The sequence below is a fragment of the Myotis brandtii genome, unplaced genomic scaffold (genome assembly GCF_000412655.1).
Source record: "Myotis brandtii unplaced genomic scaffold, ASM41265v1 scaffold351, whole genome shotgun sequence".
Taxonomy (NCBI): Eukaryota; Metazoa; Chordata; class Mammalia; order Chiroptera; family Vespertilionidae; genus Myotis; species Myotis brandtii.
The window spans coordinates 3,804,494-3,820,851 of record NW_005363502.1 but is presented as its reverse complement, the minus strand read 5'-3'; the positions used below and the strand labels follow the sequence as shown (position 1 = coordinate 3,820,851).

At 41.5% G+C, this 16,358-nt stretch overlaps 1 protein-coding gene across 2 annotated transcripts in view; it reads left to right on the top strand.

Annotated features, from left to right (window-relative positions):
- The window catches only part of LYN (LYN proto-oncogene, Src family tyrosine kinase), a 49,976-nt gene that overhangs the window by 10,889 nt on the left and 22,729 nt on the right, over positions 1–16,358 (top strand). For both annotated transcript variants that reach the window (XM_005871661.2, XM_005871662.2), the window contains exons 8-9: positions 9,872–10,054; positions 11,342–11,418. In XM_005871661.2, the coding sequence (XP_005871723.2) occupies positions 9,872–10,054; positions 11,342–11,418 (260 nt within the window). The remainder of the gene's footprint in view (positions 1–9,871; positions 10,055–11,341; positions 11,419–16,358) is intronic.

Genomic DNA, 16,358 nt, shown 5'->3' with positions numbered 1-16,358 from the left:
CAACCACCATTTCACTCTCTGTGTCTGTAACTTTGACTATGCCGAGTACCTCATATAAGTAGAATTGTAACATATTTATCCCTTTGTGACTGGCTTATTTCACTTACTATTAAGGTTCATCCTTGTTATACTATGCCTCAGAATTTCATTCTGACTTAAGGCTGAATAATATTGCATTGTATGCATTTATCACAGTTTGTTTATCTCTTTATCTATTGATAGACATTTGGGCTGTTTCTACCTTTTGGCTCTTATAAAGAATGATGTTATGAACATTCATGTACAAATTATTGTGTGGGCAAATATTTTCATTTCTCTTAGGTATGAAGGGGTGAAATTGCTGGGTCATATGGTAATTCTACATTTAGTTGTTTGAAGAACCATCAAGCTGTTATCTGCTCTTTTTTTTTTAATGCCACCTTATCTTTTCCCCCTAATATATTTCTTAATGTATTGTTTTTCAAATCCACAACATTAGGACAGGAATAGTATAATAAACATTGTATATCCTTCACCTAGATTCACTGGTTAATATTTGGATATATTTGCTTTATCTTTTTCTACATATACACGTCCATATGTTATTGTTGCTGATGAATCACTTGAGAGTAAGTTGCAGACATGCGGATGCTTCTCCCTAAATACTTAAGCACGTGTCTCCTAAGAGCAGGGCCGTTATCGTACACAATATAGCGATCACAAAATACCACGTGCAGGCACACACGTACAGTGCGATTGAAACTTCGTGGCCCATGCGCAGAAGTCGGTATTTTGTGGAAGAGCCACACTCGAGGGGCCAAAGAGCCACATGTGGCTCGCGAGCCGCAGTTTGCCGACCACTGCCTTAGCCCATCTTCATATTTTATGACGTTTTGTAGAACACGGGTCCCTTGTTTTTGGAATGTCCTTCATTTGGATTTCTCTGATGTTTCCGGAGACTTGGCTCAGGTTATGCCTTTGTGCCTGAGTAGTGCTGAGTGATACTGTGTCCTCGGTGCACCTGGCAGGAGGCACGCATGGTCACTGGTCCCATTATTGCTGATTTCCTTTTCATTTGAAGAAGGTCCACCAGATTTCGCCATTGTAAATGATACTTTTAGACTCCCTTTCGTAATTAATTCACGATCTGTGGGGAGATTAGGATTGTGTAAGAACTTCCCCCAGATGGTTTCAGCATTACCTGCTCATTTTGAATCCTCTTCCCTCTGGGAAGCCATAACTTCTCTAAAAAGCTGCACTTGCCTCTGTCCTCCTTCCACACTCCCCAGGCCTTGCCTCCTCCAACCCCACTGGCTCCCTTTGGTAACCAGGGACCCTGCCTTCTCTTCCTGGCCTCCCCTTTCCAGCCTTATCTCTTTATTGGCAGGAAAATACATGTTCATGATTACACTGAATTGTCCTCTGGTTCTCTGAGTCCATTTGAGTGTGCCAGGATTTTGAGTGGGGAGATGACAAGGTGGAGGGTGGAGAAGACGGGAGGAGAGAGAAGAGTGTCCCAGCTATACGGTGTCCATGGGCCCATTTCTAGGGACACTTCCATCGATTATCTCCTGTCCTCATCACAATTACACTGAAAGGTAAGAATGATTATGGTCATTAGATAAATGAGGACACTGAGAACCAGAGAAGCAACTTGCCTGAAGGCATTCAAGGCAGTGAAGGAGCCAGCCTGCTGCTCTGGTGTCCCAGAGAGCTGGACTCACTTGCTAAGCGATCTGCAAGCCCATTTGACCTCCCAAGCTTCCGTTTCCTCATTGGTAAAATGGGCAAACAATTATCACCCCTTGTTGAAAGGAAGAATGAGGTTATGTAGTTGAAGGGTTTGCTATAGTGTCTGGCTCTGAGCCCTCTACTTTTAAGATTATTTTCATGTTACCGTGTTTGACTATAGTCGTTGGAAGCTGTAATTCAATAGCTTTTCTCCAATTTTAATTATGAATTCAAACTATAAAGAATCCAGCTAGACCTTCCCATGGAGAATTGTCGGCAAAGGAGTTGCATATCCGTCATGAAGGGAAAAGTAGGGGGAGCTTAAGTGGGGTGTTCTCGTCTGCTCTGCAGCAGCAGCCTTGCATATGAAGTGATGGATTGGAGTTTTGTTCCAGCCTCGTGTTCAGCTGTGAAGCCTTGATAAAGGCATTGAATTGTGTGCTATTTACACCCAAGAGATAAGAGAGAGGATCTGCTGGTTATCACTTCGACAGGAAGAGATTATGATAGTTCTGTATTTTCTTAACATTTTCTTGAGGGCTACTAACAAGTAGAATGGTAACCTCTTTACCAGCTGCATGGTGGTGGTGCCATTTGCCAGCCAACTCGTCCAGTCTAGATGAGCTGGCGTTAAGTCAGGAGCAAGGTCGCAGTGTGTGTGTGTGTGGGGGGGGGGGGGGGGGGGGGGGGGGGGGGGGGCCACACACATGCCTGAATACCTGTTCACAGCACAGTTCTGCTGCGAGAGCTCAAGCCTGCGCTGAAATGGTCACCGTGAGCTCCAGCACATTGGTCCTTTCTGGGACTGAGAAAACCTCTTTGCTTCGAATTCTAGATGCACAAAATCCTCCTGCCCGTTTCCCACCTTTTTCTGTTCATGGGCTTCCACCGGGCCATGTGCTAAATATTCACCCTGACCGTATAGGACTTTTATTTAGCATGTACCTAGTTGGTGCCTGGGAGACCACTGAGGTTTAGAAGAGAGGAGGGTGGGGCATTGGAAAATACGTAATTGTTTTCTCCAGAGTGGTGCTTTTCATTTAAATTGCTTGAAAGAGGATAAAAATCTTGTGAAAATTTATTTTTTGAATACATTTGTTAATAATGTTTTCTCATGGTAAATAACACATAACATAATTCAATGTACAGTCCAGTTCTATCGTGGACAAGCACATTGTATAACCAATTTCCAGAAGTCTTCATCTTTCAAAAATGAGACTCCATACTCTTTAATTAACAACTCCCCTTTCCCCCCGTCTCCCAGCCCCTGTCAACCGCTGTTCTACTGTCTGTCTCTATAAATGTGACTACTCTTGGTACCACAAATAAATGGACTCATAAAGTGTTTGTCTTTTGTGTATGTGTGTGACTGGCTTCTTTTATTTAGCATAATGTCTCCCAGTTTCATCCATGTTGTAACATATGTCAGAAATTTCCGTGGGGGCGGGGGGCTGAGTAATATTTCATTGTATGTATACACGGATTTTGTTTATCCATTCATCCTTCAATGAATACTTGGGTTACTTCTACCTTTTGGCAGTTGTGAATAATATGTGAGTGCACAATTATCTTTGAGAGCCTGCTTTTAATTCTTTTGTATGTATACACACACACACACACACACACACATATATATATATATACACATATATATGATTATATATATATACATATGATTGGTAGATCATTTGGCAATTCTATGTTTAAAGTTTTTGAAGAATTGCCATACTGTGCTCCACAGTGGCTGCGCCGCTTTACATTCCCACCAACAGTGCACGAGTGTTTCCGTTTCTCTGCATCCTCACCAACACTTGTAGTTTTCTGGTGTTTTGTTTTTGCTTCTGTTTTATAGTAGCCATTCTAATGGGCCTGAGGTAGCGTCTCTTGTGTTTTGATTTGCAATTACTAATGATTAGTGATGTTGAACATCTTTTCATGTATTTATTGGCCATTTCTTCTTTGGAGAAATGTCTATTCAAGCCCTTTGCCCATTTTTAATTGAGTTATTGGTTTGACTTGCTAATGATATTTTAAAAGAGAGAGGCAGCAGAGGCTCATCCTAAAAGGGGTTATAAAAAAACCTAGCTTGTAGGAATGGTGTAAGGATTGAATGAGATGATACATGTAAGCACTTAGTCCAGTCAACAGCATTCAAAGGACCCTTATTGTTATTACATATTTAATTTTATTGTAAAGAGTGGATGGCGACAATAGAACAAAGGGTATGAAATAGAAATTACCTAGGATTTTCCAATTCAACACAAGTTATTTTTTGGTTTTTTAAATCAAGCTTTTTTATTTTGAGATAGTTATAGATTCATTTGCAGTTGTAAAAAGTAACAGAAAAAAAATGTATCCACACAAACACTTTTACACAAATGTTCATAGTAAGTAGCATTATTCAATAATAGCTGAAGAGTGTAAATAATCCAAATATCTACCAGTTGACGAACTGATAAAATGTAGCGTGGCCATACAATAGAATATTATTTGGCAATAAAATATTGACACATGCTACAGCGTGGATGAACCTTGAAAATACTATGTTAAATGGAAGAAGCTAGACACAAAGGACCACATATTTTATGATTCCATTTATTGAAATGTCCAGGGCAGGCAAATCTATAGAGACAAAGTAGATGAGTGGTTGCCTCAGGTCGGGGGAGGGAAGGATGGGGGAGTGACTGTTAATGGGTATGGGTTTCTTTTGGGGGTAATGAAAATCTTCTAATAATTGATTGTGGTGTTGGTTCCACAATTCTGAATATACAAAAACCAATGAATTATATACTTTAAATGGGTAAATGGTATGGTATATGAATTGTATTTCAAAAAAGCGATCATATATAAAAGAAACAATACAAAGAGATCCCATGTAACCTTCATCCAGTTTCTCCCAGTAGTAACATCTTTCAAAACTATAGTACAAAATCACTGCCAGGATATTGGCATTGATAGTTGTTTGCTTTTTAATCATGCTTTTTTTTCTTTTAGTCTTGTACTGAAGAAAGAAAAGAAAAGAGAAAGGGAGGAAAGAAGGGAGGGAGGAAGGGAAGGAGGGAGGAAAAGGAAGAGAAAGAAAGAAGACAAAAGGAAAATATAGAAAATTTTGAACTGGAATCTTTTGTGGATATGGTTCTGTGAATTTGGCTGTTGTTAGGAATCTCCTTAGCTACTGAAAGAACATCACTATGTTGGATGCATTTAGCAAAGAAATACTGGGAATAAAACCAAAAGAATGGTGATTGGTGATATTCTGTTATAAAACAGAGGTTAAAGGACGCCCCCCTCTCCCATGTGTGTTTGTGAGTCTCACTCTGTCCAAGGGCTGGTATAATAGCAAGGTCTGTGCAATTTAGAGTTGCCAGAATTTACTTTGTATTTCTCAAGGGATAGCAGGCTAGGTTTTTTCACTGACAGAAAAAGAACAGATTAAATTTTATGTCACTGTTAACCAAGTGAGTTGATCCTTTTGTGAAGCACAACGAATGGTTCATAAAACACCAGTTACGTTTTATGGTCTGAATATTTTTGGACTGAAATACAGTGAACAAATACTAGGAAGTGACCTGTTTTGGGGTAGGCGGGGGAGGGAGGAGGGGTTGGGGACAGACGAAGGAGGAGGTTCTGCCTCAAGCTGTTTCCTCTTGTTGGTGTGATCCTCTTGACATCTGGCCTGGTGATGTTTTCCTCTGTGGATTGTTGGATTCTGAGGGAACTGACTGATCCGTGAAGCTAAGGGTGATGTTTCCTGTTACCACTTGGTCTATGAAAAAAGACTTTGGGAGAAAGCAAACTTATTTTGACTTGAACTTTACTTGATAAACCTTCATTTGAGCCAACTGCATTGAAATTAATCACCAGCCAACTTCCAAAATCAACTACATGCATCTTTTTTTAAAAAACAAAACCACCCTCCATAAGTGCTGTTTAGCACGTTAGTCACACTTGCACGGTGTGAACTCTCTCAGGTTGTCACACCAGTGTTCGTGAACGGTGGCCAAGTGCCACTCCACAAGAAAATGTTCACTGCCTTCAAAGACTTTTAAAATCATTTTTCATCTGCAGTGTCAACCCCAGTCTCCATGACTAGGTGAACTGAACCTGCACATTCCTGAGAATGTCTTGGTAAAGTACAATTTGACCCTTAGTGGTGAATAATAATCAGGATGAAAATCTGCCCCATTGTTTAAATGTCACAGCTCTGACATGACATTAAGTGGGAGCGGCTGCCGTTCTTGGGCTGTGGACACAGCTGTTTTATTCACTGTTCATGTCGAACTCCTTATCAGCACTTTAAATATCTTCAGCAGCTGCAGTATTTCCTGAAACTTTCCCCTCTCCCCTTGGAAAGCATTTTTTCTTCCTTCTTCCCCCATAATTTTATGTTATGTAAAAGTCTCAATGAGTCCCATGGCTTCTGTGATGACTGGAGGAGAATAATTGTCTCTTTCACTTTTATTGCTGGGTAATATAACAGGCAGACAGAAAAGTGCAGGCAACACAAATATTCAGTCTCACAAAGAATTCCAAAATGAAAACCTGTGTGGTGACCACTGAGGTCACACAGCGGAAACTTGCCAGCACCCAGAAGTCCTCCCTCATCCCTTTCCAGTCACCACCACACCTGGGCCCCAGAGGCAGCAGCTCTTCTGACCTTTGTGAGAATGTCCTGGCTTTTCTTTAGAGGTCTGCTACTTTTGTATGTGGGGGTATGCATCCCCAAGCAGTAGAATTTAGCTCTGCCTGTTTTTGAATTTTATGTGTATAAATGAATTACGCCAGTGTAGTCTTTTATTATGTCTTGCCTCTTTTACTCAACATTCTGTTTGTGAGTTTCATTCATGTTTTTGGGTGTAGCTATCGTACATTCATTGTGTTGAATTTATATTCAAGATACACAATGGTGTATCCTTTGACCTCACTGTGTATTCATGGAATGGAGTTGTTCTCAGGTTTTGGCTACTGTGAACAATGCTGCTGTGAACGTTTCTGTGCTGCTGCACGGGTACATGAGTTTCTCTAAAGTGACCAGGAGCCCTAGCTGGTTTGGCTCAGTGGATAGAACATCGGCCTGCGAACTGAAAGCTCCCAGGTTCGATTCTGGTCAAGGACACATGCTCAGGTTGTGAACTCGATCGCCAGCGGGGGGCTTGCAGGAGGCAGCAATCAATGATTCTCTCTCATCATTGATGTTTCTATTTCTCTCTCCCTCTTCCTTCCTCTCTGAAATCAATAAAAATGTATTTTAAAACTAAAAATAAAGTGACCAGGAGTGGATTTGCTGGATCATAGGAGTCTGAATCTTCAAGTCTGTAAAATACTGTCAACCTCATTTCCCAAGCACTTGTCCCAGTTTAGACTTTCACCAGCAAATTACACGAGCCCCAGGTTCGCACAGCCCGGTGTGGTGGATGAGTTTGCTCAAGATAATTGCACTTAAAAAGAGGCTGTCCTAGCAACACTCTTCATGGGCTTCTTGGGGATGTTGTTAAAGACAGACATTTTACAACTGAATTTCAGGGATGCTCAAAAAGGTACAGATAAGGGCCTCGGGGAGCTGCCCCAGTTTCCCTACCAAGGGATATGTGCTCACCAGAACTCAAGATTTTTGTCAAGTTGGGTGGTGGTTTCTCCCTAAGGCTCTATTTGCATTTCTGTGATTACTAATAAGATCTTCCTTTCACGGGTTTATTAGTCATTTGGATTTTTTTCTTCTAGAAATGCTCACGTAAGCCTTCGCCCATTTTTTCCATTTTCCTTTCTGACCTGTAGGAAGACTAGCCCTTTGTCAGTTACATGTATCAAAGAGAGTGTATTTTCTTGCTATGCTTTGCCAGATATACATTCATGTAACTGAGGACCTACTTATAACTTTTAAACAAATTTATAATGGAATCTTCTTGATCCATATATGATATTAAAGGACTTTTGTTGGTGGAATTTACTTTAAATTTGATCTTAAGAGACCTAGGAAAAGTCACACTGTCATTGGAAAGGGGACCGGCCTAGAGTATGTCTGCCTCGGCCCGCCAGTAGCGTGTGGGTCATTGACTTGCTGTAGGAAAGATTTCCCAACGTGAGTCTAGGTGATTAGAACATTTATAAAAGTTGGGGACAGTGAAACAAGGCAGAGCTTAGGATAGAAGAAGCAACAGGAGAGGGCCTAGGTGGGGCCTTGGTTCTCTAAAAACGTTATAGGAAAGAAATGAGCCTGGACAGGGCTCACTGAGAAGTCAGAGAAAGGGGAGCTTTGGAGGCAGGTTTAGGGGGTTAGCCTGGGTTTAGCTGCCGCTGCCCATTGCTCCGCTTGTTGCAAGTCTCCTGGGAGACCCTTGGAGTTTAGGAGATGCGTGCTTGCTGGAGAAGAAGAGGGGGAAGGGAAATGCGTGGGCATATTCCTGGGAGGGAGAGCTCACTCCGGGTCCTTCATTTTTTGAGGATTTTTTTTAAAGGCTGGGAGTTTAGGGGAGGTCTTAGGGGAGCTCTCTATAGAATATTCATCAGCTTCTCCAGGTGCGCCCTTTCAGGCTCTGGTCTCCACAGATTGGTCAGTGTCAGGGCACGGGGTCATTAGTCATTGCAGTTGGTCCTGATGTCGCCCACCTGGTTTTGCTGCTTTTCTGGGCCTGGAACTGAAATACAACTGAGGCCTAGATGTTATCTCTAGGGACGTGACCTTCTATATCTGACTGTAAATTGCTAGGCCAGTTTGTTCAGCTATTTGTCTCAGTTTCCCCATTCCATTTGCCAAGGGATTTTCCTAGCTTCTTACAATTGGAAACTCCATTTGTATTTTCATGATTCTATTATTCTGTGTAGGTTGTGGCTTTTGAAAATGACACAGGACAGTATTTTGTCAGCTTCCTATTACAGTCTTTTTATATGTTCTTATTTTATTTTATATACTGCATTCTTCATTTTTCTGTACAAGCTACTAAGTACAAATCGAAGTGGAATATAAAAGGAAGTTTTAACAGAGAAATCTGTGTTAAAGACCAGAAGAAAAATTATCAATTAGGATTGACAGCTGTAAAGTAATACTTTCTCTTACCATTTGAAGATGTGGAAATAGAAAATAATATCTTTTAAAAAATAATTTATTTTGTAAAAAAGAAAAAAAATAATAATGCAAATGGCCCTAGCCGGTTTGGCTCAATGGATAGAGCGTTGGCCCTTGGACTGAAGGGTCTCAGGTTCAATTCTGGTAGAGGGCATGTACCTTGGTTGCAGGCTCAAACCACGGGGCACATTCAGAAGGCAACCAATCAATGTGTCTCTCTCACATGGATGTTTATCTCCCTGTCTCTCCCTCTCCCTTCCACTCTCTCTAAAAATCAATGGAAAAATATCCTTGGGTGAGGATTAACAGCAACAACAACAAAAAGTACATGAAAAAGTATTCTGTGGTCAAGAAAGTGTGGGGAATGCTGGGTTAGCCAAGTCAGACGGGTTTCTTCACTGAAGGGCACTGCATCTCCTGGGTGGGGCTAGGGGTGTGGCAGACAGTGGTTCCCAGACATTCAGCCCAGAGCCCTTTGTTCATGGAGAGTCACTCAAGTCCAGTTCTTTTTGAAGACTTTGGGGGAAGCTATTTGACTCTAGTTTATTGTACTTTAAAATTAGTATATATAAATAAATTTTTGACTGCAAAGCTTGTTTTCTGATTATAAAAGTAAGACATATTCACCATAGAATATTTGTTAAATAAAGGTAGGGTGAACAAAATTAAAGTCACCCATAAGTGCACAATTGGAGATAGCCAGTATTTGGTGTATTTTGGTGTATTTTCTTCTAGACCGTTGTCTGTGTGAGAGAGTGTGTGTGTGTGTGTGTGTGTGTGTGTGTGTGTGTGTGTTTAAATCTTGGATATCTTTATTAATTCAAGGGAAATCTTAGTCCCCATGATGGATTACGTATAGAAGTGTTTCTTTTTTTAACTATTACTTTATAAAAACCTTTTGACTGTGGAATAACTTAGGTAATTTTGTAAAGATGGTACAGACTAATTCCCATGTACCCTTCACTCAGCCGCCCCTGATGTTAACACTATATAGAGTTTTACGTAAGTTTTTCCTAGCTGTAACGAAATTTTCTTCTGATTCTGCATGAAGGCTTTGGGTTTTCAGTTTGGTAAAGCATGCCCCTTCTTCCTTCCTAGGTTACTATCACAATAGCACCAAAGTGGCCGTGAAAACGCTGAAGCCAGGCACGATGTCTGTGCAAGCTTTCCTGGAAGAAGCCAACCTCATGAAGACCCTGCAGCACGACAAGCTGGTGAGGCTCTACGCCGTGGTCACCAAGGAGGAGCCCATCTACATCATCACGGAGTACATGGCCAAGGGTGAGGCGCCCAAAGCCCAGTGCTGTTAAATCACCTAACCCTCGCCCGGCCGGAAATACCGTCTTCCTGTGTTCCCTGCATTCGCCTCCATATTTATATTAGCGCCAAGAACAGTACCCAATACCTACTAGGCTCCCAATGAATATTTACCAGATAAATACATATTTTAAATAAGAGTATTTGTATTTTTATATGTTTAAAATATGAGTTCTCAAACTCCGAAAAATAGTTTGTTTTCCTCTGTAGCATTATGTAAATAAATGTTCAGGGTGTCACTTTAAAATGTGAACATTTAAAACTTGCCAGGATTGAACTCCCAGTAATCATGAACTCACTGAAGGAGAGGCGCAAGCGGTTCTTTTCCCCCGTGGCTCTCACTGTCAGATAAAAGGGGTTGAATCACCACCCTTCTTCCTGCAACTCAGTATAGATATTAATAAACTGCCAAATGATTCTTTAAAATTCAGAAGAAATGAAGGAAGAAAAGTGTCCACCATGACCCTTTCTTACCTGGAGCACAAATACATTTCAAATCAGGTGAAAGGTAACAGGTTAGAGGGGGACTGGATTCGACCAAACTCAGAAAAACAATAATCCAGAATTAACCATCATCTCATGAAAAATGATTATAATGTGCTATCAGAGATGACTAGGTTAGAAAGATGCATATTATATTTTCTTAATATATATTAAAACTTCAGAATATTAGTCACTCAGAGTCCTTCCAAGAAAGGCCATTCAACAAAAGACCTTGACCCTAGGGCTTAGGTTGCTATAGCCCAGAAACCAGTCTCAGGATTATAAACTTTGAAGGAGTTCAGTAAATACTATTTGAGTTAATCAGTTTGTAGTCTTATTAATCATAAATGTAAATACGTATTTCTCCAGATAATAACACCTAACCTTTATGGAACACTGTTCTCAGCGCCTTCCCTGGGTGATCTCACTCAATCTTTTCAGCAGTCTCAGGGCTAAGTAGATGGTTTTGTGTTGTGGATGAGGTAGCAGAAAATTTACTGAGCGCTCATTACCTGCCAAGCGCCATGGCACATGCTTCAATCCACCCTCATAACGACTCTGATATAGCCACTAGGACATGCCCACTTCACAGGGACCTAGACCAGATAAGTAGCTTGCCCAAGGCTGCCCTCAGGTTGGCACTTTAAGTTCTAGTGGAAAAGGCATTTTGTGGGGTTCCCCCTGTAGTAATGATCATTTGAATTATATTTGTTTGGAGTTTCTTTTGTGTTTTAACTACACTAACTTTCTTTCTTCCTCTATCAACAGGCAGCTTGCTGGATTTCCTGAAGAGTGATGAAGGGGGCAAAGTGCAGCTTCCAAAGCTCATTGACTTTTCTGCTCAGGTGAAGTATGAAGCAGCCAGTATGTGTGTGAATTTGCAAAGACCTCCCCTGTGTCAGATTCACGATGAAATTGTTTCAGGAGAAGGCATTTCCGTTGAACGTTTCCCAGCAGTGGTTATGTGTACACTTCCTTAGAGACAATACTGATTATTTTACACAGAATGTGTGTGTATGTGTCACTTTGACTTTGGATGTCATCTTCGTTAATACAAATCAGTCTCTTTATACTTATATTTATTTCTGCACAAATGATAGAAACAATGCAGCTGAATTGACCACTTTGGGCTGCATTTTGGGGAAGCAATTCCATGCAGTGTAAGTGCAGCACCTTCTAAGCGATGCACATGTGGTATCTAAGTTACTCATCTGATGTACTGTTACCTTTAAGTCCTAAGTGTTCTTGAAAACAGAGGGACAGTATTCCTTTCCTGTTCAGTTCTTCTTGTTGGATGTGCCTTTAGGATTCTGAGAAATATTTATTTATAATATTTCCAGAACTAGCCTAGAAGCTGCGAATTTGTTTCTGTTGAAATCACATGTTTCCTGAAGTGTACTTAAGAGCAGAGGGAGGTTACCCAGAAACCCAGCAATGTCCCCGGTATACCAAGGAAGTGCACATTTGAATGATGCCAGCTACTGACTTTAAATGGTTTCATTGTGTTGGTTAGTCATGTTCAGTAATTTGCTTGTTTCTCAATATTGGCCACAGGTGGTTCATGTAGGAAAGGCCATGTACCATAACCCTCAAAGTACCACAGAGATTTCTAGAAGTTGTAGGAAAGGGCAGTCTCTATGATCTTCATTTCTTACTCCCATTTCTTCCCCCAGACCTTTTTTTAGTTGGGAAATAGATGGGGCCTTCTTGTGAGATGAGATCAAAGGAATGAATGAGTACATTTAAGGAAGATAGGAACAACACCTACTTTGCAATAGAGTGTGTGGCAGAGCTGGAGTCCACATCTGGAGACTGGAGTTTGTGTCCTGTCTCTGCCACTCAATAGCCATGCCATTTTCAGGAAGTGCTTTCTCTCTTTGGGTTAGTTTATTCATCGATCAAATGGGAATGGGAATGCTCACTTTAAGGAGATGTTGTCGAGGGTCCAATCAAACGAGCTGGATAGACCCAGAGACAGAAGCATGAACAGACTGTTGAACCTCAGAGGGAAGGCAGGGGAGGATGGGTGAGAAGAGATCAACCAATGAACTTGTATGCATATATGCATAACCCGTGGACTCAGACAATGGGGTGGTGAGGGCTTGGTGGTGGGGGAGATGGGAGAGGGCTGGAAGAGTTTAATGGGAGGAAAAAGGAGGACCTATATAATACTTTCAATAATAAAAATTTTTAAAAAATCAAGTAAAGCATAACCCGTGGACTCAGACAATGGGGTGGTGAGGGCCTGGGGGTAAGGAGGACGGGAGAGGGCTGGAAGAGTTTAATGGGAGAAAAAGGAGGACCTACATAATACTTTCAATAATAAATTTTTTTTATAAAAAATCAAATAAGCTGGCATGGACACAGCACTTCAGAGCCTGTTGGTGGAAGCTGAGGACACCATGGGGGTGACAGTAAAGGTGTCTGATGAGACAGTAAAGGTGTCTGATGAAGTCATTTTGCTCAGCCTTCATCTCACTGACCAGAACTTGAGGAGTTTAGTGGGTTCTTTATCTGAGTAGGAGATTCAAATATCATCTGGAACTTCAATTTCTAATATGAAAAGAAGCAAAGTTGCTGTGGTAGAACTGGAGGAAGGGGAGGGTCCAGCAGCCTTGACTTCTTAATCCTCTCTAACTCTCTAAGCTGGCCCTCAGAGGTTCTATGAGACTCCAAGGGTCTCAGGACCACAGTTTGAAAACCATTGCTCTGCAGTAACAGGAGAAATGACTGGGATGGGTGCAGCTCTAGATCCTATGTAGATAGGGAGCCAGGAAGTGGAGAAAGCAGAAGTCTGATAAACTTGGGTCACATTTGACCCAGCTAAATGAGGCCCTCTACCCGGGGTGGTGACTTGGGCATCCCCTATTGGATGACAGAGTTGAGGAGTGTAGTAAAGGTTTATCACACCTGCTCCTCAGAAAGGGAAAGGGGCTGAGAAAGGATGTAGAAACCTAGGACATGTGGCCTGAGGGCCTGGTGGTAAAAGACATTCCAGTGTGCCCAAGGGTCTGATCTGTGCCTACAGTTCTGTAGGGTAGAAATCATGCAAATTGGGGTGTGTACTGTACCCAGAGATGGACTTTAGTTTGTCACATTGGTATTTTGTGTTTGATTTTGCATAGCCTTTCTCCAAACACATCTTGATATAGTCAGAGTTTTAGGTCAAGGCCTCTGTATCTGTTCTTTAACTTTATAAATTACTAGTGTTATTACAAAGGGTACCTTTTTCTAACTTAGAAAATATTTACGGGGAAGGTTGTTTTCTAAGCCTTTGTAACTTGCAAAATAAATTATCACAAAGACTGGCACTGACCGTGACTTTCAAGTTGCATATTTCAAGGGGGGGCCAAGGAGCAATCAAGGCTACTACCATTGGTCTCCATGTAAGCCAGTGTACGGAGTCCAGCTCCTTCTGGATGAACTCTTCTTTATCTGCCTCAGGGTTTCCTAGCAGTGATGACTGGGTAGCACTGGTGAAATATCTAGTTTAAGTGCATGGAGTGTTAGGTGTCATTAGGAGATGTCAGCAGTCAGCAGCACCCACAAAGTCTCTAAGCCGGTGTGTTCAGCACTAAATGCATTTCCTTTACAAGCAAATACCATCTCCTTTTGAGTTCATCTTTGTTCCTGGTGCAAACCTCACCCAGTCTTTCCCTTAAGGTGGAGCTCGTGGGACCACCTGTTGCCTCACCCTTAATTATCATCTGCTTTATTAGCTTGTGGCTTTTCTTACTGGAATATAGATAACATGAGGAGAGGGCCTGGACCTCAGTCTGAAAGCACATACCTTACACATCCGATTTCTGTTAACCACACCCAGTGACCGGTCCCGCTGTGACGCATATGGGCAATTCCCTTTATGACTGGTACAACCAATACCCCTCCTCCTTCTCCTTGTACCTTTCTGAAAGGATCTCTCTCTACAAAGAAAGTCATCTCTGAGTCGTTTCTCCTTTTCCTCTCCATCATCTACCACTGGTTAACTTTGTCACTTTTTCATAGTGAATAACATGCGAATAATAAATATTAATAAAGCTCGCCCAAGGTGATAAGATGACACCTGGTGCCCAGATACTGGAAAATACAGCCTTTCCTATACCTTTTCTCCACTGTACTGTTTAGAGTGGAAATAGGGTAAAGCAGAAGTATTCTATAAATTCATTTGGTATTTGAGCTCTAAACAATTAGTAGGCTCTATAATATGTTTATACTTTTCTTCCGTTAGCATTGCCAATCTCATCAAAGAGTTGGGACATTGAGTGTTCACAAAGGCTATAGTTCAATTCATCAGTTTTTCACAATGGGAGATGGCGAGTAGAAACAAACCAATTTACTTAATCCCAGCGCCAGGGCCAGAAGAATAAGGGAGCAAGGGTAAGGGGCAGCGTTGGGACTTTTCCCACAGTCTCGCATCTGGCCTCTTCTTCCCTGTACCCATGCCCTACTTCCCCATGCTCTACTTTCCCCTTACCGTCCCCCGTATGGCAATCGAGACAGGAAGTGGGGTCAGTGCACATGGTCGCCTTTCAGTTCATGTGAGAACTGATTTCATCACTTCCTGTCTCGGGCTGTGTTCTGAAAGGCTCTGCTGAGCCCAGCTGTAATCCAGACTCTTCAACTCATCAGCCCACTCACCTTCCTCTCCATTGATCGGAGATTAGGAAATCCCAGCTACAGCAGCTTTGCCCATTGCTTCTCTCTCTTGTATTCAATGAAGCCAGGTTGAGCTTTTTATGCTGAAATAGGAAAGTTACCCCTTTGCAAAGGAACTCTGATACTTTCAGAGCAGAGAGTCTTTGCATAATTCCCTTCCAGTTTTTGCCTCACCTAAGAGAAGAAATGAACTTGGAAAGAGAAGGAGTTGAAATCTGTGGGAATTTCCTTCAGCAGAAGCTGAAACGAAATCATAGACTTATAAAACTGAGAGAAATGGGAAATTCACAGTTGCAATATGGAGGTCAGATAAGACATCTTGGAATTCAGGCCAAGTGAATCAAAGCATTTCTTGCTCTTTGGTGGCAACTTCCCTGAAGTGCAAAAATTACCAAAAATGAAATGGACAATTACATATGAATAAAACTGCAATAAAAACTGAAACACCAAAGTTGCTGTTACAATCATGGAAACAGGTAACATTTCTTTAACTCCTTCTAGTTGATAAAACACTTCTACTTCCGACATCTCATTTGAGCCCGCAAGCTTGAAAGCATTTATATTGTTACTTAATACATATTACAAAGGAGGAGGTGAGCTTGAACTTGTCCAAAGTTATAGAACTGGTAGGAGGAATTGCTGGACTTGATCCTGGGTCTTCTGACTTTAGGTAACTGGTTCTCTCCTCTGTACCCCACAGTCAATCCCTGATCAGAGTTGTTCCTACGATCATTTTGCATCTGACACTATGCTGACATGTGCTTTCCCCCTTTATGTATCTTGCTTATCAGAATCAATGGTATCTTCAGCTTTTTTCCCCAGAAAAAGTCTCCATTGCAAAGACATATCACATAGTGATTGTGCTCAAGATACATATTGTCCCCCAGTGTTACATTTAAAGCCACATTTAAGTTGGAAATCGGTAAAAGGAGGAAGGTAGGGAAACCTCAGTCTATCTCTATGTGATTCTCATCCTTTTTGAGTAGGAAGGCCTTTGACTTTGACATAGAGTACTCCCTCATTATAGTATCTACTAACTGAGAAAACAATATATAGATTAGGAATTCCTTGTACTAACTCTAGGTTGGGACCCCCCAGTCTGTGGGTGATAAGTCAGGTCTGAAATGTC